Source organism: Cetorhinus maximus, chromosome 24 (genome assembly GCF_964194155.1).
Source record: "Cetorhinus maximus chromosome 24, sCetMax3.hap1.1, whole genome shotgun sequence".
Classification (NCBI taxonomy): domain Eukaryota; kingdom Metazoa; phylum Chordata; class Chondrichthyes; order Lamniformes; family Cetorhinidae; genus Cetorhinus; species Cetorhinus maximus.
In genome coordinates this window covers 46,372,843-46,400,512 of record NC_135902.1, presented here as the reverse complement: position 1 = coordinate 46,400,512, position 27,670 = coordinate 46,372,843, and the positions used below count along the sequence as shown (strand labels likewise).

At 41.6% G+C, this 27,670-nt stretch overlaps 1 protein-coding gene across 4 annotated transcripts in view; it reads right to left on the bottom strand.

Moving 5' to 3' along the window:
* LOC144699855 (endonuclease V-like) overlaps positions 1-27,670 on the bottom strand; it is a 79,258-nt gene that overhangs the window by 27,891 nt on the left and 23,697 nt on the right. For all 4 annotated transcript variants that reach the window (XR_013580639.1, XM_078571163.1, XM_078571164.1 and 1 more), the window contains exons 6-7: positions 23,039-23,107; positions 22,302-22,430 (exon numbers count right to left, since the gene is read on the bottom strand). Coding sequence is in view for 3 of the 4 variants with exons in the window: in XM_078571163.1 (XP_078427289.1) it covers positions 22,302-22,430; positions 23,039-23,107 (198 nt within the window). In the remaining variant the exon portion in view is untranslated. The remainder of the gene's footprint in view (positions 1-22,301; positions 22,431-23,038; positions 23,108-27,670) is intronic.

Sequence of the window (27,670 nt, the reverse complement as noted above, 5' to 3'; positions counted from 1 at the left end):
ACTGAAAATGAGCCAACTACTGCGAGATACATGAGACTGGCGAGGATTTTCTGTGTCTGCATTTTATTCTGTACCGCTTAAGGAGCACTTGCTGTTCCCTTCCAGAGGACACAGCAAAAACACAAGAGCTCAGAATCAGGTGCTAACATATTAACATTCTAACCTGGAATGCTGTGCCACCAACAAACAAGCTTCACCTTCAGGATGTCCTCCCATGTTTTACATAGACTGTACAGCATGGAAACTGGCCATTTGGCCCAACTGGACTATGCCAGTGCTTATGCTCCACATGAGCCCCTCCCATGCCTCTTTATCTCATCTTAGGGAGGCAGAGAAAGCTTTACGGCACAGGATGCCACTTACCTGATCATGTCATGTCTGCGCCAGTATAACCTTAACTGCATCTATGCTGTTCATCTCAGCCACTTCATTCGAAAGCGAGCTCCATATTCTAACCAGTCTCTGGTTAGAAGAAGTTAAATTTTAAATTTAATTTCATACTTTTGGTAGCAGTTTCTCAACAGTTTACTCCAACGGCAGTGGGATCAAAGAATCAGTGTGTAGGTGATTAAATGCTTTACATCAGATTCTCTTTATCAGAAAAACCTGCACATTTTTGTGAATGTCAGAGATTAGAATGGAAAGAGTTAAACAGAGGGGCTGCAGCAGGGCCTGATTAATTCGAATCACCCACTGTGGAGCCTCCTTGTCACCACGAATGGTCCCTGTGTGAATGATTCACTACCTGATTGCCTTATGACTAATCATCATTTCAAGGAACCACAGATACTTGCAATAGCAGTATAAATGCAATTGACCCCATGTTGGCTTACTCCTTCAGTAATCTGCATCTTCAATGTGTTAAATAATGCATGTACTTTGGCTTTGGTTGACGATATTCTTAAAATAGTAAAATATTTATTAGGTAAAGACAGTGCACAGAGAAACACATCACATGGTCTCATTTCTCATTCATGGTCTGTGTTAAGTTTGGTGATCTCAGTCAGAGTGATAGATGGGGTGGTACAATTAGCTTCGATGCCCCTTGGCAATCTTTGGGAAGGGGAAGGAGTGGGAGAAAGGAAGCTTCTTCTGAAAGCTATGGAGGAACTACTGCTGAAAAATTAATCCGTTTCTTTTCTTATTTACTCACTCTCACGACGTGGACATGAATGGCAAGACCAGCATTGATTGTCCAACTCTAATTGCCCTCGAGAAGATAGTCGTTAACCACCTTCTTGAACCACTGCGGTCTGTCAGAGCAGTTTTGATGCATCTGAGTGGTTTGCTGGGCCAGAGGACAGTTAAGAGTCGACCACATTGCTGCGGTTCTGGAGTCACATGTAGGCCAGACTAAAATGAGAGGTTTCCTTCCCTAAAGGAAAAAACCAATTGGGTTTTTAGGACAATCCGCTTGTTTCATGGTCACCATTGCTGATAGTAGCTTTTCATTCCAGGTTTATTTAAATAATTGAATTTTAAATTATCCCAACTGCTGTGGTGGGATTTGAACTCACATCTCTGGAATACTAGTCCAGCAACGTAACCATTATACCACTGCACCCAATGACAGGTGTACAGGTGTTGGCTGAGAGCAGAGGTTGGGGCTGGCTGTGGCGCTGCACAATACCGAAGTCTGATGTCGAGGCTCAAGTGAAGAATGGGTAATTCAGAGACATCATGGAGGATGGTTGGCAAATGCTTAGGTTTGCCAACCCTCCAGGAATGGCCAGGAGTTTCCTGAAATTGGCATTAATCTCCAGATGGCCAATAAAAAATTCTGGAAGACTTTAACCTGCAACATCAATGGCGAAGGGAGCAGACACGCAGACCAGACTTTGCCAAGACAGAGTTTTCTTCTCTCTTCTGTATCCGTTTGGCTTTCACCATCTTTAATGCAGGTGGCTGACACTGCATGTGTGGGGCCTGCGGCTGCGCCCCCTGCGCTTGTGGTGTCAAGAACTGCAGCCACCTCTCACACTCAAACTCTCGGCCAGTCACCCTGGCTGCAAGAGTATAAACTTGCTGGATTTGGTGACACCCCACACAAGACCTCAGTCTGGCAGCTCTGAGCCAACGACAAAGTGCGGACTCGGCGGTAACTGTGAAATCCTGGCAGCAATCTTCAGTGCTTCCAACCAGAGCAGCCACAAACCGTTCTTCAACAGCCGGAGCCCAGAATCGGCCCACACAACGTACCTCCAGCTCCAGAAAGGACAGGGTCAGATGGGAAGTGGAAGTGAGCAAGCCTAATGGTGTAGAGGCTCTTCTTCCCATTCAGGGAATCAAGGATTTACTTCTAGACTGGTGATCACAGCCAGCTGGAATACAGCAAGAGAGCAGGGCATGCCGCTCGACAACCCAAGCTCCAAAATTCTCTGGGACAACCACCTCTCCAGCAAGTCCAAATACACTACAAAAGGTAAGGCTTCAGGAATATACCATATGTTGGCATTAGATGATTGCAGCAAATTTGTCTTATTATGTATTCAATAGTGTTCCACTGACACTGACATGTGTCTGTTTAGCACAATGTACAGTTTTCACAGATAACATAATTCTGCTGACATTCTATTTGCATACACAGTTTAAGCTATAACATCAAATTATGTACAATATATTGCAGTAAGATTCCTCAAAACACTGCTAGAATATTGTTCATATGTAATTAGCTGCTGTTGAGTTCATTGCAGCAAATGTTAGGCAGAATTTACAGGAACAGTGTGACTATGTACATTCAATAGAACAACCAGACCTGCTTGCACCACACCCAAAACTGAATGCACACCTGAAATATTAAACACTACTGCCTAATGCCAGTGTTGCCTGATTTATTGCATTCCATGTAGAAAGCTCCAAAAATGACTAATCCTATTTCTGTCACAATTGTAAGCAAGGCAGACTACAGAGAGATCTCAGAAGCTTTAATAGGGCTTTGCCTATTATATAAGCTGTCATTACAGTACCACAGTGCATATTTATGAATCTATTCATACATTTATTTTGCTATTCTAAAACTAAAGAATTGGCCTATTAATGGGAAGCAAACACAATAAAAAGATAATTATAGTACTGACTGTGAAACAGATTAAAGTTAGACAACTTATATTTATAAATATTTAATCTTCATCACCTGATAATTGAAACATCAAGAATGTGTGATCAGGGTGATTAATCTTCATTCCAGTTACAACATACAGACGGAAAGAAAGCAGTTTGAAGAAGTTCCTTATCTGATCATTAAAATGCACAATGTTTATTACAAAATAAGCCAGCACAAAGACAATAGCTCATCACTGAGAGCAGTTTGTCACAGAGTGTGAACTTGGGAATTTGGTGAGTAAGGGAATTCGACTCAGTGAGGAAGGAGGAAAGCAGGTAAATGATTGGTTGGTGAGTATTTTGCTCATTTATCTTTCAAAACTCTGGTAATTTGACAGTAATTGTAAGATTTTATTAGAAGTAGTAAGGTTTACTAGCAGTAGTAAAGCTCATTGGAAGAAGTAGGGTTTATTAATTATAAATTAAGAAAATAATAATTAATTAAAACATAATGAAGATGGCAGGGCAGATGATGTGCTGTGACTGCAGAATGTGGGATTTCCTGGACACCAACATGATCCAGGGCAAACAAGTCTGTATAAGTGTCAGTGGCTTGAGGAGCTTCGGTTCAGGGTCATTAAGCTGGAGGCCGAGCTGCAGGCACTGCAATGCGTCAGGGAGGGGGAAAGTTACCTGGACACTTATTTCCAGAACCCCTTGGGTTAGGGTCTTCTGATTTGATTAGTGGTCTTAGTGGTCAGGGACAGGAGTGTGTGACTGTGAGTAAGGCATGTAAGGGGATCGAGAAGGTTGAATGGAAGAGCCTAAGCCCTAGCAATTGTCCAATAGGTTCAACGTTCTTGCATCTTGTGGGGATGAAAGTGGGAGCTGCAGGGTGGATGAGCAAGCTGACTGTGGCACTATGATACAGGAAGCCATTCAAGTGCAGTGAGTTAACAGGAATGTAGCAGTAGTATGGCACAGTATATTCAGGGGGATTGATGCAGTTCTATGCAGTTGAGAGTGAGAGCCCAGATGGCTGTGTTGCCTGCCAGGAGCCAGGGTTTGGGACATCTGCTCGGGGCTAGGCAGGAACTTGCGGTGGGAGGGAGAGGATCCACTTGTCATGGTCCATGTTGGTACCAATGACACAGGTAGGACTAGGAAAGGGGTTCTGCTTGGGGATGATGGGCTAAATTAAAAAGCAGAACTTCAAAGGTGGTAATCTCTGGATTATTACCTGAGCCACGAGCAAATTGGCATGGGGTAAATAAGAGAGATGAATGCATGGCTCAAAGATTGGTGTGGGAGAAATGTATTTCGATTCCTGGGGTACTGGGGAAAGTGGGACCTGTACTGTTGGGACAGTGTTCACTTGAATTATGCTGGGACCAGTGTTCTGGTGAGTCACATAACTAGGACGGTAGAGACGTCTTTAAACCAAAGAGTGGGGGGAAGGCATTGTGTGAGAGCAGATGTAATAAACCAAAGGGTAACAACGAGGTACTAGAGCAGGGTAGCGATTTGGGCAAAGATAACCAGAGTGCGTCAAGAAGGGACAGAGAGTACAAAATTAAGAGTGCACCAGCAGATATGGTGAGAGATTTCAAAAATGGTAAAAAGACAGAGTTAAAGGCTCTGTATCTGAAAGCGCGTAGCATTCGTAACAAAATGGGTGACTTGTTAGCACATATAGAAATCAATATGTATCAATAGCCATCACAGAGACATGGTTGCAGGGTGACCAAGGCTGGCACCTGAATATTGAAGGGTATTTCAAAAGATAGGAAGCTAGAAAGAGGTGGCAGGGGAGCTCTGTTAATTAAGGATGTCAACAGTACAGTAGGTGAGAGATGACCTTAGCTCAAATGAGCAAGATGTAAAATCAGTTTGGGTAGAGGTAAGAAATAGAAAAGCTAAGAGATCACTTGTGGGAGTAGTTTATAGGCCCCCCTAACAGTAGTTACACTGTAGCACAGAGAATACAGGAAGAAATAAATGGGGCATGTGAGAAAGGTTCCATAATAATCATGGGTGACTTTAATGTACATGTAGATCGGGCGAACCAGATTGGCAAAGGTAACCTGGAAAGTGAGTGAGTTCATAATGTATGTGCTGGACAATTTCTTAGAGTAGTACATTCTAGAGGCACCTAGGGAGCAGGCTACTGTAGACCTGGTAATGAGCAATGAGACAGGATTAATCAATAACCTCATGGTAAAGGAGCCTTTAGGTGACAGCAACCATGACTTGATAGAATTTCATGTTCTGTTTGAAGGGGTGAAGTGTGGGTCTAAGGCTAGTGTTTTAAACCTGAATCAAGGTCACTTTAAGAGTTTGAAAGCAGTGCTAGCTAAAGTGAACTGGGAAACTAGTTTAAAAGGTAGGAAGGTAGAGGTACAGTGGCAGACTTTTAAGGAGGTAGTATTAACTCTCAGCAATGACTTATCCTAGTAAGAAAGGAAGACTCTCTGAGAATAAAGAAGTTAAGGTTGTATCAAATTGAAAGAAACACAGTACAAATCTGCAAAGATTAATGGCAGATCAGAAGATTGGTCAGATTTTAAGAACTAGTAAAAAATGACTGAAAAAAAGAGAGAGAAAGTTAAGTATGAGAGAAAGCTAGTTAGTAATATAAAAACAGATAGTAAGAGTTTCTACAAGTATTTAAATAGGAAAAGAGTAACTAAAGCTATTGCTGGTCCTTTAGAGAGTGGGTCTGGGGAATTGATAATGGAAAACAAGGAAATGGCAGAGGCATTGAACAGCTATTTTTTGTTTGTCTTCAATGTAGGAGACTTAGAAAACTTCCCAAAGATATTTGAAAAAAACAATCACCATCACCGGGGAAAAGATGTTGGGAAAACAATTAGACCTAAAGGCTGACAAGTCCCCAGGACAGATGGCCTGCATCCTAGGGTCTTAAAAGGAGTGGCTGCAGAGATAGTAGATGCATTGGTTATAATCTTCCAAAATCCCATAGATTTGGAAAAGTCCCAGTGGATTGGAAAATAGCTAATGTACCACCGTTATTCAAGAAAGAAGGGAGACAGAAAGCAGGAAATTACAAACCAGTTGGTCTGGCATCTATCATAGGGAAATTGCTAGACTTCATTATTAAGGAGGTTATAGCAGGATACTTAGAAAATCATAATGTGATCAGGCAGAGTCAACATGGCTTTGTGAAAGGGAAATCGTGTTTAACTAATTTTTCAAGAGTTGTTTTGAGGAACTAATAAGCATTGTGGATAAAGAGGAACCTGTGGGTGTACTTGGATTTACAAAAGGCATTTGATAAGGTGCCACATCAAAGGTTACTATGCAAGATAAGTGGGGGTAACATATTATCATGGATAAAGGGTTGGTTAGCTATCAGGAAGCAGAGTAGGGATAAATGAGCCTTTTTCAGGTTGGCAAACTGTAAATAGCGGAGCGCCACAGAGATCAGTGCTGGGGCCTCAACTATTTACATTTTATATCAATGACTTGAATGAAGGGACCGAATGTTTGGTAGCTAAATTTGCCAATGACACCAAGAGAGGTATAAAAGTAAATTGCCAAGAGGAGGTGGAGAGTCTGCAAAGGGATATAAACAGGTTAAGTGAATGGGCAAAAACTTAGCGACACAGTATAATGTGGGAAAATATGAATTTGTCCACTTTGGCAGGAAGAATGGAAAAGCAGTGTAGTATTTAAATGGAGAGAGATTGCAGAACTCAGTGGTACAGAGGGATCTGGGCGTCCTGGTACTAACAAACTGTTACTATGCAGGTACAGCAAGAGGTTAGGAAGGCAAATGGAATGTTTTTGTTTATTGCAAGGGGAATGGAACATAAAAGTAGGGAAGTTTTACTGCAACTGTACAGGGCATTGGTGAGACCACAACTGGAATACTGTATAGAGTTTTGGTCTCCTTATTTAAAAAATATATAACTGCATTAGAAGTTCAGGGAAGGTTCACTTGACTCATTCCTGGGATGAAGGGTTGTCAAATGAGGAAAGGCTGAGCAGGTTGGGCCTATACCCATTGGAGTTTTGAAGAATGAGGGACAATCTTACTGAAACATATAAAATCCTGAGGGGACTTGACAGGGTAGACATCAGGAGGATGTTTCCACTTGCGGGGGAGACTAGAACCAGGGGACACAGTTTAAGAATAAGAGTATCCCTTTTAAGACAGGGATGAAGAGAATTTATTTCTCTCAGAGGGTCATTAATGTGTGGAATTCTCTTCCACAAGAGCAGCGGAGGCTGGGTCATTGAATTTATTCAAGGCAGAGTTATACAGATTTTTGATAGACAAGGGGGTCAAGAGTTATGGGGGGGGCAGAGAGGAAAGTGGAGTTGAGACCACAACAAGATCAGCCATGATCTTACTGAATGGCAGAGCAGGCTCGAAGAGCGGAATGGCCTGCTCCTGCTCCTAAGTCCTATGTTCCTATAACCAGTCTCAATGCATAGATGGCTCTTCTTCTGGTTGGCAGGATGTAACGAGTGGTGTGCCACAGGGATCAGTACTGGGGCCTCAACGTTTTACAATTTATATAAATGACTTGGAGGAAAGGACAGATGGTATGGTTGCTAAATTTGCTGATGACACAAAGATAGGTAGGAAAGTGAGTTGTGAAGGAGGCTACAAAGTGACACAGATAGGTTAAGTGAGTGGGCAAAGATCTGGCAAATGGAGAATAATGTGGGAAAATGTGAAATTGTCCAGGAAGAATAAAAAAGCATATTATCTCAATGGGGAGAGGTTGCAGAGCTCAGATTCAGAGGAATCTAGTGGTCCTAGTGCATGAATCACAAAAGTATGCAGGTACAGCAAGTAATTAAGCAAGCTAATAGAATGTTATTGTTTATTGTGAGGGGAATTGAGTACAAAAATAGGGAGGTTATTCTTCAGTTGTACTGGGTACTGATGGACCACATCGGGAGTACTGTGTGCAGCATTGGTCTCCTTATTTAAGGAAAGATGTAAATGCATTAGAAGCAGTTCAGCTAATGTTTACTAGACTAAGACCAAGAATGGGCAGGTTGCATTATGAGGAAAGGTTGGACAGATTAGGCTTGTATCCACTGGAGTTTTAAAGAGTAAGAGGTGACCTTATCGAAACCTTTAAGATCCTGAGGGGTCTTGACGGAGTGAAGGTGGTGAGGATGTTGCCCCTTGTGGGAGAATCTAGAACAAGGCATGACAGTTTAAAAATAAGGGGTCACTCATTTAAGACAGACAAGAGGAGAATTTTTTTTTTCTCTCAGAGGGTAGTGAGTCTTTGGAGCTCCCTTCCTCAAAAGGCATTGGAAGCAGGGTCTTTGAATATTTTTAAGGCAGAGCTAGATGGATTTTTGATTAACAAGGGGGTGAAAGGTTATCGGGGGTAGGCAGGGGGTTACAATCAGATCAGCCATAATCTTATTGAATGGCGGAGCAGGCTAGAGGGGCCGAGTGGCCTACTCCTGCACCATGTTCATATGTAATTAACATATCAAGGTGAGCTATGTCAACACGGAGCCATATCATTAAGTGGTTACAGACGAAGCATATCATTGGCTAGAGATGCAATTAGGCTCCTTTCACTATACTCCCAAAATTAGCCTTAATCTCAATATTAGAGGGGCAGCTATTATTGCAAAATGTACTGCAACTTTTCCTTAGGACATTTTATTATGTTAAAGGTACTATGTGTAAGTTGCTGTTGTTCAACAGCTTACTTACCTCACCCACCCCGTCACACACATTTTTGCCTCACCAGATAAAGATTCAAACTACATGTTTTTAATAAATATATAAATGACACATATGATAAATGCTCATCTACATTATAGTGGAAGCTAGGAAAGCAAGACTTTGCAACATTCCATGTTGTTACACACTCTGTTTAATGCAATACAAACACAATGTTATGCCTCCTGCTTAGGTCAAATTTTCTTCAATTTGCATAAAGTTGTGTAGTGCTCTACAGAAATATGCAAAATAAATTATTCAATTTAGAAATGCAATGGCTGTTGCAGAAGTGACAGATGCTGGGATTTAATGCATTTAGATTCCCTGAGGATATGACTTTAAGAGTTGATTATGTCTGAAACCACTGTTCTTCATAATTCCCAAAGTTACATCCGTTTTATTTAATGGTTTCCGTCTTAAAAGGGAAATTAGATCATCTGACATTTTTGGATTTATTTCCTATAAGAGTGGAATTTGTTAATAAGATTAATTATATTATTAAGTATTCGCTGAACTTGACGATTCAGCAGGAAAGGCTGCGCTTCCCTCTTGTGGCCAGCTGCATGAATGCAGCTGTTCTCAAGTAGTGGATCATTGCCTGTTGCTTTGATCCCTCCGAGTAGGAGCCACTAACCAGGCATCCTTGGGCTGGATTTTACCGTTGGCGAGCGGGGGCGGGGCCCACTCGCCGACGCGTTAAATGACGCGCGGTGAGGTCGGGCGGAGCTCCGGACGTCACCGCGCCCCATTTTAAATTTTCAGGAAGGCGGAGGCGCAGCAAAATCAGCTGCGGGCCCACCGACCTGTCAATAGCCAATTGAGACCATTGACAGAGCAACTGAAGTAATTAGTGGACCTGCCCGTCCAACCTTAAGGTTGGCGGGCAGGCCGGGAGCCCCAGCGGGAAGTAGAAAAAATATGAAACCTCATCCACCGGCGGGATGAGGTTTCATGTAGGGTTTTAAAAATTTTAATAAAGATTTTTTTTGGAAATTATGAACATGACCCAACTCATGTGCATGAATGTCACATGAGGGGACATGTAAGGGAATTTTTTTTTCTATTATTAATATTTTTGAAAGTAGTGGCGATCTCCCTGAGGCAGCACTTAGCCTCAGGGAGATGAGTGTGCTCTCGATTTTAGGCATTCCCCCCCCCCCCGCCCGCACAGGGAGCGCATAGCGCTTCCCTGCGGACATCATGCTGGGCGGGCCTTAATTGGCCCGCCCATGTAAAATGGTGCCGATCGGAAGCGCGCCCGCACGTGCCCACTCATCAACTTCCCCCCTCCAACTGGGGTGGGGGGGGGGAATTCAGCCCCTTGGGTATTGTTAAAAAAAACACAAAAATTCCATCTGCAGAGGGTTCTCCACCAAAACATTGGTGTAAAGGGCTGTTTTCAACCATTTCCCTGATGGCTATGGCAAGAGATGAGGAGAAGTGCCATCCCACCCAACTGGAATTCAAAGATCCCTATAAATTAATGCATCAAATACTTACACCTGGTGCGGACACTAAAGCCTAGAAATGTGCATGCAAGGGGCAGGCCAAACACCTGAAAGCAAATGGGAAATTGGTGCTGGCAGCTCAGTATAATGGGTTAGGCATGAAGCATGTGCGACCCACATTGCTTTTGGATTGCATGCCTGTTTAGTGTGATCTTAAAATCAGGATTCTCTGACACTACTTAAAGGTAGCTTGCATCTCTTAGAGGGGTAGTGAACTGTGGCTTCGGACAAAAAGAGATGCCCATGAACAGAGAAATGGTTGCAAGGTGTGTTGCTTGAGCCCCTAGGCTTGGCAATGCTGCTTTTGAAGGTGTTTGGAGGACAGGAGAGAGGAGTTGCTGCTCCCCTCAGGGGACAGAAAGCCCTCCAGGCAACACCTCCAATGCCGCTGGGACAATGTGACTGAGGAGATGAATTCAAGGATCCTACCTCCCAAGCTGTGGCTGCCAAAGGTTACTGACCGAGCTGCGTTGTCAAGTTAAGAACCCTACCTCTCATAAAACTCCTCTCTCCCCACAAGATTCCCCTCCCTCACCATCCTTCACTCTCCTACAATAACTTCACTGCACCACACCTCACATTCTACTTCCTTCTCCTCCTACTCACACACTCCGAGACCTACTCTCACCAATACTGCTGTATGTTAAGCCAATGATTACAGTCAACGGTCAAAGGCTTGAAGCAATCGACAAATTTACCGACCTCAGCAGCACCCTCTCCAGAATAATTTACATTGGTGACGAATCAATGCCAGAATAGCTATGGCCAGAGTTGCTTTTGGCAAGCTACAAAAAATTGATGAGTGCGAAGAGGAATTAGCTTCTCAACCAAAGTGAAGGTATCCAGAGAGGTTGTCATTCCCACTCTCTTGTATGCTTATGAGATGTGGACAGTTTACTCCAGTAAACAAGCAACATCACTTTCACATGACTTGCTTGTAGAGAATCCTCAAGATCAGATGGCAAGACAAGGTTCCTAATACTGAAACTCTCCCTGACTGACATGCCTAGCATCACACTCTGCTGAAGAAAGCTCAGATAAGATGGGCAGACAAACCTTTTCTATGGTGAACTAAGGAAGACGTTCACATGGAGGTCAGAAAAAGCACTTCAAGGACACCCTGAAAATCACACAGAAGAGTTTCAACATTGCCCCTGAGACATGGGAGAGCTTTGCACAGGATGGCTCCATATGACAATCTCATCAGCAAAGGTGCCACCTCCTATGAACAGAATAGAGTCACATTGGCCATCAAGAAACCTAAATGTCGAAAGACCACACCAACAATACATGGACCCAACATGCAACAGATCTTTTTGTGCTCAAATTGGACTGATTAGTCATCTTCCAATGCATCATTGAATTCCAGTTAATGTCATGGTCATCTTCGACTGCGAAGGATGAAACCACTGCAACATTCACTTCCCACATCTCACATTGTGCACATCTCATCTGCATTATTCAATCATGACATTCTCAAAACAGCTCACAAGACTGTCACTCACACGCTTCCCTACCTACCTTTTGAAGGAGAAGGTCACGCACAATATGAAGCAGAGGATGTTGACTGGAATAGCTGGGAACCAACAGCACGTCCTTTTCCCACCTGAAGATGGTGTGCTAGACATCATGGCAGGTGGCGAAAAGCAACACTGGAGGAGACGTTATGTAGGGTCACAGAGCAGCTAAATCCAATATGGCGAGTGGTGGGGGGGGTTTGCACCTCTGATGCAGGACAACTGGATGTATGCCACCCGTCCTCTGCACCTGTAGCTGATCCAATTTCTAGATTTAGATGTTGCCTAGGTGCAATCTTTAACATACGGTTTTGATAAACGTCTGGTACATAATTGTGTCTTATAAATCCCAGAGATGTTTGAAGTGCACACTGAGTTTAAAGTTCCCTCGTTGAACCATCAACTTAACAAGCAAATGATATCTGTGTAATGGATGCACAGTTGTACAATATTGCCCAATTTTACTGTAAGTTTACTATTTGTACCCATGCAAAATGCTTTTACCCGAACATAAACTGTGACACAGGGATTTTGCCCTGGCATCCTATCCTTGAAACACTGGATCCCTGTGGCTAGCACAGCTGTTCAGACTGCAGCACAGTGGCACTACAGAGGGGTTGCAATTGAGTCATATCTGTGTTTCCAGCACTTAGCTCTTTTCCTTTCAACACCAGGGCAAAGTAAAGAATTATCCATGCAGGTAATACAGTTCAAAGGGGAAGAACTGGGTAGCACTGAAAGTTAGAGCACATTGACATTTCATATTTGGGATCCTTCTATAAATCCACCCAGGGTGTTCTCACTGATTAAATCAAAACCCTTAAAATAAATAAAAAAAAAGAGTGGCTAATGTGGAAAAAGAGAATACGAACATAAGTGCAGTGAAATAGATGCTGTCTGTAGAGTCGCCTAAGTATAGAAGGAACTTTATATTTGGGTTAAGCTAACTGTGGCCTGATGCTAGAACTGGAACTAAAAATTCACAAGTGTTCCTTTTCCATGTACAGACACCTTTTATCTTGATAGCCAAACGTTACCTGAAAAGATAGCCTGATAAATGCACAATAAAAATGACTGAGTAACCAAGGGAGATAAATTAAACCTGTTCCAGGGAGACAGGATTTGAATCATGATTACAAAGCTAGGTTTGATGAGTTAACAATGCCAACAAGGACCAGAGGAGTAACTGCTGCTTATGTTTAGGATAGGCAATTTGTCATGATGAAAAATGTCAAAATTATCAGAACAGCCCTTACCTGGTCTGGCCTACGTGTGACTCCCGACCCACAGCATGTGGTTGACTCTTAAATGCCCTCTAAATGAGGGAAATTAGGGATTGGTAATAAATGCTGGCCTAGCCAGCGACACCCACATCCAATGAACGAATAGGGAAATTTGAAGATCCACAAAAAATGAATATCACTCAATCATGAATGCTAGTGACTATTTGCAGTATTCTGATAACAAAGTAGGAACGCATCAAATTATATCTTCCGGGTGAAACACATATTCACTGTGTGCAGCCAATTCATATAGGCAGCAGGTCTGGGATCATAGTTGAGGACTCTCAACAACTTGCTGTGCTACAGTAAATATCTTATTTACTACTGAATCATTTTGATCAGAAAACCTATTACTTCTTCCAGCTAATTTGCTACTGGAAAGTGCCCAGGATTCATGATGTGTACACAATTCACGTTCAGGTTGCTCCCATGGCGCACATACCTAGTGAAGAGAGGGGCATGCAAACATCTTATTGACCAGGCTTCCGCACTGAGGAAGTGGCTCGAACAGGAATGGTGTGCCTACATTACTTTGTCAGCCATGGCTCGGTGGGTTGCACTCAAGCCTTTGAGTCAGAAGGCCATGGGTTGAAGACCCACCCGAGTTCAAAATCTAGGCCGGCACTCCAGTGCAGTACTGAGGGAGTGCAGCAATATTGTCTTTTGGATGAGGCGTTAAACCGATGCCTTGTCTGCACTCTAAGGAAAACAAAAGATCCCATGGCACTACTTGAAGAAGTGCAGGGGGGGCGGGGGGGGTTCTCCACAGCATTCTGGCCAATACTTATCCCTCACTCAATACCTAAAATCAGATTATCTGGTCATTATCACATTGCTATTTGTTGGTTTGCTGTGCACAACTTGGGTGCTGCATTTCCCATATTACAACACGGATTACACTTCAAATAAAGTACTTCATTAGCTATAAAAACTTTGGGACGTTCTGAGGGCATGAAAAGCACTGGCCCGGACCTTTTCTGATGGGGATCGGGAACCCTATTTCTAACCATGATCAGGCAAAAAAAAAAGTACACTTACCTTCCACCGATATTTCAGGGCAGTCTTCCGATGGTGGATCCTTCACATTTGACCCAGTGCAGCAAACCTTAGGGAGCAGCGCAGAGAATCCATACAGAAACCACGCTCCCTTTTTACGGCACTAGCTGCTGTATTTCGCTAAGTAAAGAGTATAAATGTCCCAAAGTTGCTTTGAAAACAGCTATAGAGAGAAGGTAAGTATACAAGGTAAAGGAGTAGGGTGGGTAAGGGGGTAGGGTGGGTAAAATAAGTGGGTAAGGGTGTAGGGTGGTAAGGGGGTAGTAGAGTGGGTGAGTAAGGTAAGTGGGTAGGTGTGTGGGGTAAGTGGGCAAGGGGGTAGGGCAGGCAAGGGGATCGGGTGGCCAGTGGACTGATGGGAATGGCCATACTGGAAAAGGGTACCAGAAGCTGTAATTTTGACTGGCTTTGAGGCATTTTTAGAAAATCAAGCGACCCAGGGTTAAAATTACACTGAGGGGACAAATTTATCATGGAAAGTCATACTGAGACCAGTCACATACCCTATTTCTGGTGTTAGCCTCTCGAAGTCATTTCGCCTGCCACATCCAATAAAAAGCACAGCATTTTGACTTTTGTATGATTGAAGTGCTAGTTTTGCACTATTTAGTAAGAAAATAAGATTTTTCTATCAAAGTAGAAAAGCCCTTTATTCTCTGCAAAAACGTGGTTCACAAAAATCAGAACCTTTGAATCCAGGGCTAAGGATGGAGTTACAGCAAATTTATTATTTAAAACATCACGAAATAATAATTGTCAAAGCTGAGCATTTTGATTTGGAATGAGTGGGTGGATGGATGTAAAATGAGATGTTTGCTGTGGGTTTGAGTCTTTACAGTGGAGGAGGACTGGTTCAAACCAGTTTTCCCAGTTGGCCTTTACTGGATCTGGATTGAACACAACAATACATGCATCTTAAAGACTGGAGAACATTTATTTGAATAATATGAGTGCTTTCAAGGCAGTCAAATTCAATGCTGGCTTTGAATATATAGCAGAGTCATATATTGAACTGCCCGTATTACTGCAGATCTGTCACAAAATGTAATCTGTGCAATTTATACAATGAACGTTATAATCCCACGTGTGATTAAGATACAAATGAAATTATGATACATCAAAGAAAATGTAGCAACTTTGTTACATTAATGTTATGTCCCAATACAGTTGTTAGGTGTTCAAACATTATTTTGTACTATAAAAGCCGTATGGAAAGGGAAAGCACAACTTGACAATTGGCACTGGACGGATCAGGTAGTAACCAAGGCTAATTTATTTTGTTAGTTGTAGCAGTATAAATCAAGAAGCCAGAAGCCCAGTTTTTTTTTGAAGGTCAGCTTTCTACTTTTTAAAGGTACAGTTTCCCCTTTTCTCTCTCTGCGGGTATCCCTGCTACATTTATTGCTTCCCACCCCCAGAGAAGAAGTGGCAACCTGTGCCAATCCCCCTTACAGGCTGGGCAGCAGGGATTTTGCAGTAGCAAATTCAGCGTGTCCAATCAGCAGCTTGTCAAATATCTTTAAAAATATTAAAATGGCCAGAGGCATTAAGATTGATATGAGAGACTCTAATCGATCTGAACACTCTTAACATCTTTGTTCCACAACACCATAAACTACTTAGCATGCATCCCACTCAAAGCTACTTTAACATCATTCAGTGTGCTGTGGGACCATGGATGCACAGTAACAAAGGAACACTTTTCAGAATGAATGATTTCAAATTTGTCAAAAACTGCTTCTACTAAGAATCTATCATCTCAGCAGAAGATAACTATGAACAGAAATTGTGAAGAAATGCAGAATGCATTATCATCAATTGGCATAGCACGGCTTCACTGTGATACAGGTTATATTTTGCAAAGTATAGTCACCACCTGGTTTGGTGTAGTTCAGGACTGCAAGCTGTATTTCTTGTTACTAACTTTTAAGAATCAGTAAACAATCCTATTTCTTCCCTGTTTTCAGTGGGAGCAATTTTCGCCTTCACCAACATTGCTGAATCCACTCAATTTTCATCCCATTGAAATGAGATGGAACAAGTCATCTGCTCCATGAGGTTACTGTCTAAGTGGAGAACTTAAAAACCACCCTTAGTCTTTAAATCCCATTGTACTTCCTATTTGGCTCAATTCTGAAAATTATGACCAATTTATCACAATGTTAAATAGTACAGTATGTAAACCTGTTCCTGAAATGAATAGAGTTAATGACAGGGATTTTGTAGTCCACACCATTCTAAGGATATTCATGTTTTTTCCACCCACGTCATTTTTTCCCCAAAATATATTCACATATTGATTATATTTTTATTCACAAAAATATTTACACCAACTTCTGCATGAAGCCACAATAGTATTGTGCTTTTGAACCAGCTTCTAACTAGGTCTTACAATACAGCTCAGCAACCTGTCATTTCAGTCTTAGCAAAGGTGGCCATTGAGAAAATCTGAATTTTTTTCACATGCTAAGAACGAGTGGGAGCTTTTCCAAGAGAGATTTCTATTGAGCGACTGTGGGACATGCCAAAGCAATATTCTGGATTTTTTTTTTTGCATTTCAGCTAAGAAACATGGCTGCCTTATTCACATAACTCTTATTTCAAATTAAACAAAAGATTGAGCCCGGTTGTGAACCTATCCAGGCTCAGCCTATCTGCTAGAATGGGGCATTGAGGACAGACTCTGCCCTGGCGCTTGGTCTGGCAAGGCAGCGGGCATTCACCCCCCTCACGAATCCCACATGCGCAGGGGTACAATCATGCCTGTCTTTACTCTGGAGACACTGTCAACAATAGTCGTGATTCACTGAAAGGGAGTCTTGATGCATTGTCCAAGTGGGAGGAACATTGATGCGGTACTGAAGCAGAGCCTCTGGAGACTTCTGATCCTCTTCATCTCTTTGATTCTGTGCTTAAGGACCAGTGCTTTGTTTTAAGCCACGTATTTTTCAAACATACTTCACATTACCAATAATTTCAAGGAGTCAATTTCGGCTGTCACAAGTACATGGGAAATTAGCACCGTTGAATTTCAAACCATTCTTGTTTTCCCATTAGAGTGCAGGATTCAGTATTTGTGCACAGTAACCACCTAGCCTTTGTGCAATTACAAGCAAAACAAATAATTTTATGAAGTCTAATAAATACTCTACCTACATTGCCATTTATAATTTATCATGTCCAATAAGAGCCAAGATCCTAACATCAGTACCACATAGTGCCTATAAGCTGCTAATGATCTCTCTAGGGTAGTTGATGATTGCAGCCAGGAATTGGAAAATGTCCAATTTGAAATGATCTTTTCAATGTATGGATAAAACAATGAAAATTAATTTCTGGTGGGTGTTGATATCAAAGTGTTCTGTCTATTAATGAAAGTTTTTCGAATTGCAGAGTTTTTATTCACAGGGCTAGAAACAGCTCTGTTTATTATATAGACAGGACACTGAAACAGGTAATGTGCTGAAACCACTCAAAGTATTACTGCAGGCACAATATGTAGAGCTAACAGTGTATTATTATACAGAATATCAACAAAGGCAGTACCAGTACTTATATTCTCGTCTGAATCCCCCAGAGCAGCAGAATAGCATAAGGTTCTTAGCCTGTTTCAGCATTGTAAAAAATACCCCATTATAAACAGTTACGCCTTTTATAAGTAACTCTTTATTGTGATTATGCTGACAGCATACTGCTTCAATATGTTCTTGTAGATAATCCTGCCTCTTTTAACCAAAAACTGCACTCATTAAGCTGAGGGCTGTTTTAGAAAGACTTTCATTACTTCTTAATTGCTGACTGTAGAAAGGATGCACTATATTCTCCACAGGGACCAAATTTGGCCACAGTGCACTATTTAATTATTCAGAAGAACAGGCCTTTCTGAGCTTCCCAAAAATTCAGATGGGAAAATCCTTTCAATCTTCATCCAGTTATTTCACGTCAGAGTTACAGTAATTTAACTTGCTCCACAGCAGGGAGATAGAAAGTTATTCTTAGTTCATCATCCTGAATACACAATTCCACTTAAAGAATTTATAAGTCTCATACCAGAAGGCAGCGAACAGTACAAACCTTCCATCCACCAAACTTTTTACCCTCATGTTGGCTGGTGTCCACAAAATACATTTCCCCTTTGTTCTCTCTTAGTTCAACCAGCATATTCCTTTTTGAACTGGGTTCCTTTGGTACTGTTTTCAAAATGGTTATCCTCTCAATTAACTGCAGACTTGGTTCCTGCTGATGATTTGGAATCATTTCAATCCGGATTTGAAATCACTAGGACAGGGGCGCAACTCACAGAAACAAAAACAGCAAAGTGCTCCCTTGAGTACCTCTTCTCTACTTTTACACAGAATTTACAACACGAAAATAAGCCAAGTGGCTTAACTGGTCCACAATGTTGTTAATGCTCCACACGAGCCTCCTCTCATCTCGTTTGGTCTAATTCCGTCAGCATAATCTTCTATTCCTTTCTCCTTCACCTGTTTATCTGGCTTCCCCTCTTTTACTCCTTTTTTATTTGCCTCTTTTGCAGGAAACTGCAAGTAGCTCAGAAAAGAACTGGAAAAAAAAAGTCAGCCCCACTGCAGCAGCCAGATTATAGCACAGCAGGTTCTTGGGATTGGGATAAGCTTGAATGGGGAAATGGAGCAATCGGTGACAGTGACATGTTCCCCTTCTCCAGTGCTCCATTAATTAAATGACAACATTCTCTCTGACTTCAATCCAGGCTCCTGCTGATGATTTTAAATCTCATTTTCGAGGTATCTATCCAGTTCGCCATTCCAATTTGATTGAAGTTGAGAGAAAAAGTTGCCATTTAAATATCACAGCAGAGCACGATGAATTCCTATCAGCTATCACTCTGCTCTGACACCACTGTGACTTTTAACTAGCAACTCTCCAGGCTTCAGCCAAGGCTCCTGACATCAACAGATTAAGATGGCCCTTACTTTTGTCCCCAAACAGGGTGTAAATTTTATACTTGAGAGTATATGATAGTTCATTTGGAATGCTCACTGCTATGACTCTGGTCCTTTTGCTCTGAATCGTATGTATGCATCACTTACATGTTCAATCAAGGCTCATGTTTAAAAAAAATGCTATTTCCCACCTTGAAATAACTATATAGGTTACTACATATTCTGAAACTATTTTATGTTATTCATTCTTGTTAGGCAAGGGAATCAAAGGTTATTGGGGTTAGATGGGAATGTGGAAATCGAGACACGAGATGATCGGCTGTGATCTTATTGAATGGTGCAGCAAGTTCAAGGGGTTGAATGGTCTACCCTGTTCCCATTTCTGATGTTCCTATTCATAGGTAGTCCTCCTTTTACACACGGAATGTAAAGGTTCTCTATTGCTTTATACTCAGATGTATCTTTTGGTAATGATTACAATAAACCTATTTCTAGCAGTCAATGTCAAGAGGTAGATACGGCCTATACTGATTAAAACCACTCCCGATCATAGTAGTTTTTGGCTTTGTCCTTTCTTTGTAGTATTCTAGACAATAACCGTAGATCAAACTAACAGCAGTGCTTAAATTATACAGCAGAGACATGCTGTCCAAAAATAATTTATTACTCAATTACGAAATATCAGCACGCAAGGCAAGGAGCGCCAGGCAACGACTTAATGCTTCTCACTTTCATGGGTAGAAACGGATTCTCAGTTTAGCTCTAAAAACAAATCTCATTACACAATGGCAGCTGTTAAATTCACATGAAAAATGGCATTTGCTTTTAGCCCAGTCCAGAGCAGCCCCCTCCATAAAAGAAACACAACAGAAAGACACTCGAGCTAAGCGCTTGTTTAGCTTAGCTTCTCACACCAATTTCTAGTTGTACGACTGCCTCTACGGTGGCAGGTGCAGTGGTATTTCATACTCCCAGGGACAGAAAATGTTTGGATGAAATGTTTGATATTCCAACACAGCCAGCTCTCACTATAGCAGAGGAAAGATTAGCTCACTACGCCAAAGCTGCTGCTAATTCACTGCTCGAATGTACCAGGAGGCGGGGGGGTCGATAGCGAGCGAGGGGAGAATCAGTTGCAAGGAGGGCTGGCAGTATTGCTTTGCCTCCAGCATTCAGGTCTCCGTGCCATTTCCATATTAGTTCCTATGAGCTTACTTTGTTTATCCTTAGTTACCCTACCCCTATCTTAATTCGCCGTTTGTTACTTATTTTCCCATAGCTATATGTGCCCTCACTCCTTGAATTTTTTTGTTTCATATTTTTCTCTTTGCCTTCTCTTTATCTTTTCTTAGCTCATCATATTCCCTTAAGAACCGAAGATAAGAAATAAAAGCAGGAGTATTTTGCCCTTTAAGCCTACTCTGCCATTTAACAGGATCCCAACTGGTCTTTTTTCTCAGCCAAACCTTACTGCAGGATCCCCATATCCCTTGATTCTCTTAGTACCCAAAAATATAGCAATCTCTGACCTGAATATACTCAAAACTGAGCATCCACGGCTCTCTGAGTTAGAGAATTCCAAAGGTTCACCAACCCTTTAAATGAAAAAAAATCTTATCTCAGTCACAAATGGCTGACTCCTTAATCTAAGGCTATGATCTCTAGTTCTGGAGTCTGCAACCAGGGGAAACATCCTCCTGGCATCAACCCTGTGTTATTCAATTATAAAAGCAAAAAACTGCGGATGCTGGAAATCCAAAACAGAAACAAGAATACCTGGAAAAACTCAGCAGGTCTGGCAGCATCTGCGGAGAGGAGCACAGTTAACGTTTCGAGTCCGAATGACCCTTCAACAGATTGACTTAGTTCTGTTGAAGGGTCATTCGGACTCGAAACGTTAAATGTGTTCCTCTCCGCAGATGCTGCCAGACCTGCTGAGTTTTTCCAGGTATTTTTGTTTTTGTTCTGTGTTATTCACTGATGCTTTCTGCCCCCTCACCAATTGTTTACATTCATTTTATTTGGTGCAGTAATATTGCCAATAGGAAGATGTGCACGGTGTAGAAATTAAGTAGGCATTAGTGTGTCACCATAGTCAATGATGGCTAGCTCGAAGAGAAAGAGAACTTCTGGGCTTGTGAGATGATGAAGGCAATCATTTTCATTTTCCCATGCTTGCTTTATATAAAAACGCCCTTAAAGAGATACTAATGTACAAACATTTAATGGGTACATTTGAAATTCATCTCTGTTTTTTAGCGGAGCCTTTAGCTCATTAAATAAATAGCTTAATGCATCTGATAAAATAATGGAGAGAAGGATTTCAAACATGCACACTTAAGTGTTTTGATACTAATGCACCACGGCATAATTTCAGGGACAAGATGAACGACAATCATCCTGTCGTTCTTTCGTTCAATTATGAATTTGTGATGGAAGCCTGGAGTAAGGTAACGAATGTAGTATATTATTATGAAATCCAAATTTTAGAAGTCAATGTTTTACTTCAAAAGTGGAAACCACTGTACATAAAAAATGAAAACCCACTCCCTGAAACCCAGTGTACAGATCTGGACAGCTCAGCAATGTTATAGGGAAGCTGAGGCACTAACTATACTGTGCTGAATGGAGAAAGATTCATCTCTCTCCTCACCAATGTTGTTGCTCTCAGTCGAGTCTCTACTTGATTGATGTGCCAGTGTCTACGGAGAAGATTCTTTGGTCTACCTGCTTTGCTCAGTTAGTAGCATTCTCACCTCAGGGGTAACAAGACATAGCTTCAAGCCACATATGTAATTCTATTTAATTTAAGGTGATACTCCAGTGTAGCACTAAAGGAATGCTGTATTATCAAAAGGTGATATTCTTTGAATGAGAGGCTAAACCTAAGCCTGTTTTGTGTGGTTCTTTCAGTGCTCTGGTCAACGTAGTTCCCTTGACTAATACCATGCAAATAAATTGACAGATCATTCATTTCTTTGCTGTTTTTAGGAGGTTGATGGTTTAGAATGGATGTTACATTGGCTAATGTAACAAATCACTGCACTTTATAAATAATTCATTGCATAAAATGCTTTGAAATGTTTCAACATGACAATCAGATATATAGCTGCAATTTTTCCTTTGTGCTAAATTTATTATCTCAATAATAATAAAGTTAGCGTTATGATATAAAAGATAGTAATCTTAGTGATCACAGCATTGCGTCTCAATATACAAACCAAGTACGAAACATAAATACATACCTGCCTAATTGGTTCTGGTACTCTGTATTTGCAGCAGGAGTGAGTCAAACGTAAAGCAGTGTCCAGACTAATCCTGTGACCCACAGATACATAAATGGGTTTAGTGCTTTTCTCACAGCTTTTAAGGGCCTGGCACAAGTAAATAAAGATATAAAATTAGAGTCAGCCCATTAACCGGATTAAGGACTGAAATACCTAACCTGTACATCTTGCATTAGTAGTTACTTAATCACTTTTATTTTATTACTTATCCTATCTATGGTTTCTGCTAATTGAGGAATGCTGGAAATGTGTTATGTTACAACATGAGTCAAGGAAGAACTTATATTGATACAGCTCCTTCCACAACTCAGGATGTCCCAAAGCACTTTAGAGCCAAGTAAGTACTTTTGAAGTGAAGTTACTGTTGTGCTATATAGTTCTGATGAAGTGTCTACATCTGAAATGTTAATTGTTTGTTCTCGCCACAGATGTCGACTGACATGTTGAGTGTTTCTAGCATTTTTCAATTTTTTTTTTACATGAATGCTTCTGTTCACCAAAATGCCCTTCCTGAAACATTACCAAGGTGAGTGCTTGAGAGTTTCTAAACATTCCGCAATAAATTCTAAAACTACGAATTCCTCTTAAAAGTGACCTTTTCTCTGTTTTACTGAATTTTATTGAAATACAGTGAACAAAAAAAGACTTTTAAAACTATTTGCACTGCACAATGCAGCAAATAAATATAGACCTACCATGCCTAACACCTTTCCGGAGTTTCCAGTGAGTGAAAACGCATTACCTCCTTTCTGAAGGTCTTTGACCTACAAAACAGCAATATGTTAATAAAAGCAAGTTTTTACAAGAAATATCTTCTATTTCATAATTAGATTACTGACTAATTTAAGCAACAGTGGATAAATTCTCCTCTCATATCACTAATGCCACTGGCTATGAATTTTCTAGTTCATCAATTTATCATTTTCCAGTCTGATACAGAAACAGAATATTTAGTATTCATTTACTGTTTCAAAATCTGACTGAACGGGTAATTTCCCACCCCCCCCCCAACCCAACCAACTGTGCTACTAAGTTTCTAAGAGTCCTGTCACATCATAGGCAGTAGCATTTCATTCATTCATGGGATAGACATAGCAAATTTAGGTCGTTTGACTCAGACACCCCTGGCTCAGAGCCAGAAGCTCCAGGTTTCAGTCCCACTCTGGAATTTGATGGCTGTGGAAGGTGCGTTCATAACATGGCTAAACAGGTTGATTATCAACTGTAAATGCTACTGATATGCCTATGGCAGGTGGTAAGAGCGGAAGTCTCTCCTGGTCAGCCAAAACCGTGTGGTAGCTGCAGCGCAACAGCTTCCCCAAGTTAAAAGGCTCCGTGTAGTTCTTCCCACAAGATGCACCCTGTGACAGTCATCCTCCTTGCTTCAAGGGACTACCGGAGAAAAAGGGACTTTGCAGGCAAGGCCAGCATTTATTGCCCATCCTTAATTGCCCTCGAGAAGGTGATGGTGAGCCACCTTTTTCAACCAATGCAGTCCATGTGGGTTAATAGTTTTGACACAACTGAACAGTTTATCAAAACTGAACAATATGAAATCATCAGTGAACATTCCCACTTCTGATCTTATGAAGAAGCAAAGGTCATTGGCGAAGTTACCGAAGCTGATTGGGCCTAGGTCATTACCTGCAGCAATGTCCTGGGACTAAGATCATGGGCCTCCAACAATCACAACCATCATCATTTGTGCTAAGTGAAACTCTAGCCAGTGGAGAGATTTTCCTTTGGTTCCCAATGACTTCAATTTTGCTAGGGCTCCATGTTGCAACACTGGCTGAAATGCTGCCATGATGTCAAGGGAAGTCACTCTCACCTCCCCTCTGGAGTTCAGCTCTTTTATCCATGCATGAACTTAAGTTATAATGAGGTCTGGAGCTGACTAATCCTGACAGAACACAAACCGAGCATCGGTGAGCAGATCGCTGGTAAGTATATTTCAATGGATAGCACTGTCAACCACGCTTTTGTCACTTTGCTCAGGATTGAGCAAAGATTGGGGCACAATTGGTTAGATTGGATTTGTCCTGCTTTTTGTGGATTGGACATAGCTGGGCAATTTTCCACATTGTTGGGTAGATACCAGTGTTGTGGCTGTACTGGAACAGCTTGGTTAGGGGCCTGGCTAGTTTGGAGCACAAGTTTTCAGTAATACAGCAGGATGTTGTTGGGGTCCATAGCCTTTGCTCTATCCAGTGTGCTCAGCTGTTTCTTAATAAGTTATGAAGTGAATCAAATTAGCTGAAGTCTATCATCTGTGCTGGTGGGAACTTCAAGAGAAGGCTCATATGGATCATCCACTTGGCACTTCTGGCTGAAGATGATTGCAAATGCTTCATCCTTGTCCTTTGCACTGATGTGCAAGACTCCCCGATCATTGAAGATGGGGATGTTTGTGGATCCTCCTCCTCTGTTGTTTATTCAGTTGTTTAATTGTCCACCAGCATTCATGACTGGATGTAGCAGGACTGCAAAACTTTGATCTGATCCACTGGTTGTGGGATTGCTTAGCACTGCTTGTTGTGTGCTGTTTCCACTGTCTAGCATGCATGTAGCTCTGTGTTGCAGCTTCACCTCATTTTTAGGTATGCCTGGTGCTGCTCCTGGCATGCTCCTCCTTTGGAGGCAGTACAGCAAGGATTCGCTGGATTGGCTCATGGGATAAGAGGGTTGTCCTCCAATGAAACGTTACCAAGGTGTGGTCTAATGGGTTTTGTATTGCTGCAGCATAGCTTCTATCACCTTGTATTCTATTCCTCTAGATATAAAGATCAGCATTTCATTATTTTGATTAATTTCAGAACCTGTTAATACTATTTTAATGATCTATGTAGCCAGACCTCCAAGTATCTTTGGACTTCCACTGTTACTAGATTTTCACCATTTAGAAGGTACTCTGTTCGTTCCTTTCTGGGTCCAAAGTGGATAACCTCATGTTTGCCCTCAATGAAATCCATTTGTCACGGTTTTGCCCATTTACTTAATCTAGCAATACCTTTTTGTAATTTTTACGCTTCCATCTATACTGCCAATGCTACTTTGTGTCATCGGCAAATCTGCCTGATCTGTTCAGAATGTATTCCATTTAGCACGGCTGTAGTGCCACACAACACTTTGGAGAGATTGTGGAATGGTTATTCCTTCAAATGCTGTCAGGGACAGATGTATCTGTGACCGATAGATTGGTGAGGACGAAATTAAGTAAGCTTTGCCCTTGTCTTAGTTCCCCTACCCCCTGCAACAAGCAGATATGCCCTTCAGGACTTGGCCAGCTTGGTGCTGAGTCACTCTTGGTGATGGACATTGAAGTATCCCAGCCACAGTACATTCTGTGCTCTTGCTAGCCTCAAGTGTCTCTTCCAAATGGTGCTCAGCATGGAGGAGTGCTGATTCATCAGCTGAGATGGAGCAGTAGGTGGTGATCAGCAGAAGTTTCCTCACCCATGATTGACCTGATACCATGAGACTATAGAGTCTGGAGTCAATGTTGAGGGCTCCCAGGGCCACTAACTCCCAACTGTATACCACTGTGCTGCCACCTCTGATGGGTCTGTCCTGCTGGTGGGTTGCAGTTTGTTACAAATGAGTGTCTTGTTAGCCATTTCAAAGGGCAGTTAAGAGTCAACCACATTTCTGTGGGTCTGGAGTTATACATGGGCCACATTAGGTAAGGACAGCAGACATCCTTCCCTAAAGGACATTAGTGAACCAGATGGGTTTTTACAACAATCTACTAGTTTCATGATCACCATTACTGCTCCTAGCAATACTATTGACAGTAATTCCAAATTTATTTAATTAGTTGAATTTAAATTCCTCAACTGTTTTGGTGGGATTTGAACTCATGATTAGTCTAGGTCTCTGGATTGCTGGTCCAGTAACATTAATACTAGGCTACCATTTCAGGTCTGGCTTTAAACCAGAGGAGAAAACCAATTAGGATTGGTGGGGAAGGCTCACCTTCAAGCTAGAATTGCAACAATGGCCATGGGGGAGGGAAGCAATCCTCAAGAGGTGTAATAACTATGAAACTCAAACAAATGGCTTAGTCAAACATGGCCCAGGTAAGGAAAGTGTAAAAGTACAAGTAATTTTTCAAAGAGAAAAAACAAACTATTTGTCCCTTGGTGTCTGTCAATGCTGGTCTTCCACTACTCAGTTGATAGGTACATAGAAGACAGCTAGGTTGAATGAGTGACCTGGTGACTCTACTGCTAAGCTTCCCTTTACAATCCATTGTTGCCCTGGGCGACCAACCCAATTATGACCAGGAAAGAACTAAGTGAAGGGCCACACTGCTGGAGGAAGGCCACACTGATTGAGGGATGGGGAGAAGGTGTTGATGCTTTTCAAAAAAAAGTATATGGGGGATCTGAAAGGACAATGAAACTTACTCCTTTGCTACTCCATTAGTTCTTTAGTACCTGTCACCACACAGCAACACACTGTATGTTAAGCTGCAAACTGCACAAACAAAATGCTCCTGCTTCCCTCCCCCATGGCCATTGTGGCAATTCTAGCTTGAAGGTGAGCGCCCCCACTGCCAACCCCACCCATCCTAATTGGTATTCTCCTCTGATCTAAAGACAGATCCGAACTGGTAGCATAGTGTCAATGTTACTGGACTAGCAATCCAGAGATCTGGACTAATCATGAGTTCAAATCCCACAACAGTTGAGGAGTTTAAATTGAGTTAATGTAAGGTGATGGAAACAGATTTAATTGTAGCCTTCAAAAAGGAAATTAGATAAATTGAAGAGGAAAAAATTGCTGGGATATGAGGAAATAATGTGGGAATGGGACTAATTGGATTGCTATTAGAAAGAGCTGGCACAGACTCAATGGGTTGAATGTGCTGTGCTAGTCTATTCTGTAATTCTAAGATGAGACAAATACGTTCTATGTGCAGGCAGGAACATGAGAAGAAAGGAAAATGTGGAAAAGTACATTGTTGTGCCTCTATGATTGTCCACTTGACAAATATGTCTTTTTCATTCCCCTGGACTTAGATTGATTATTAGGTAGATATGTGGCTTTGGACAACTGATACTGGTTGAGATGGCTGCTAAATTTTTAAAACTTTCTTTCCCTGTAACTTGCTTTTCTTTCCATTTCCCTTGCTGTAATAATGTTTCTGAAGTAAGATTTTACTAAAGGGTGACAGTAAATTTATGAACAATCATGATTTTGCAATCAACAGCACACAGATATTGCTGCTCCTCAACAAAGACTAAATTAAACAATCCTGCCGACAGGCTTGTAAAGAAACTCATTACTGGACAAAACACAGGAAATAAAAACATAAGGTCTTA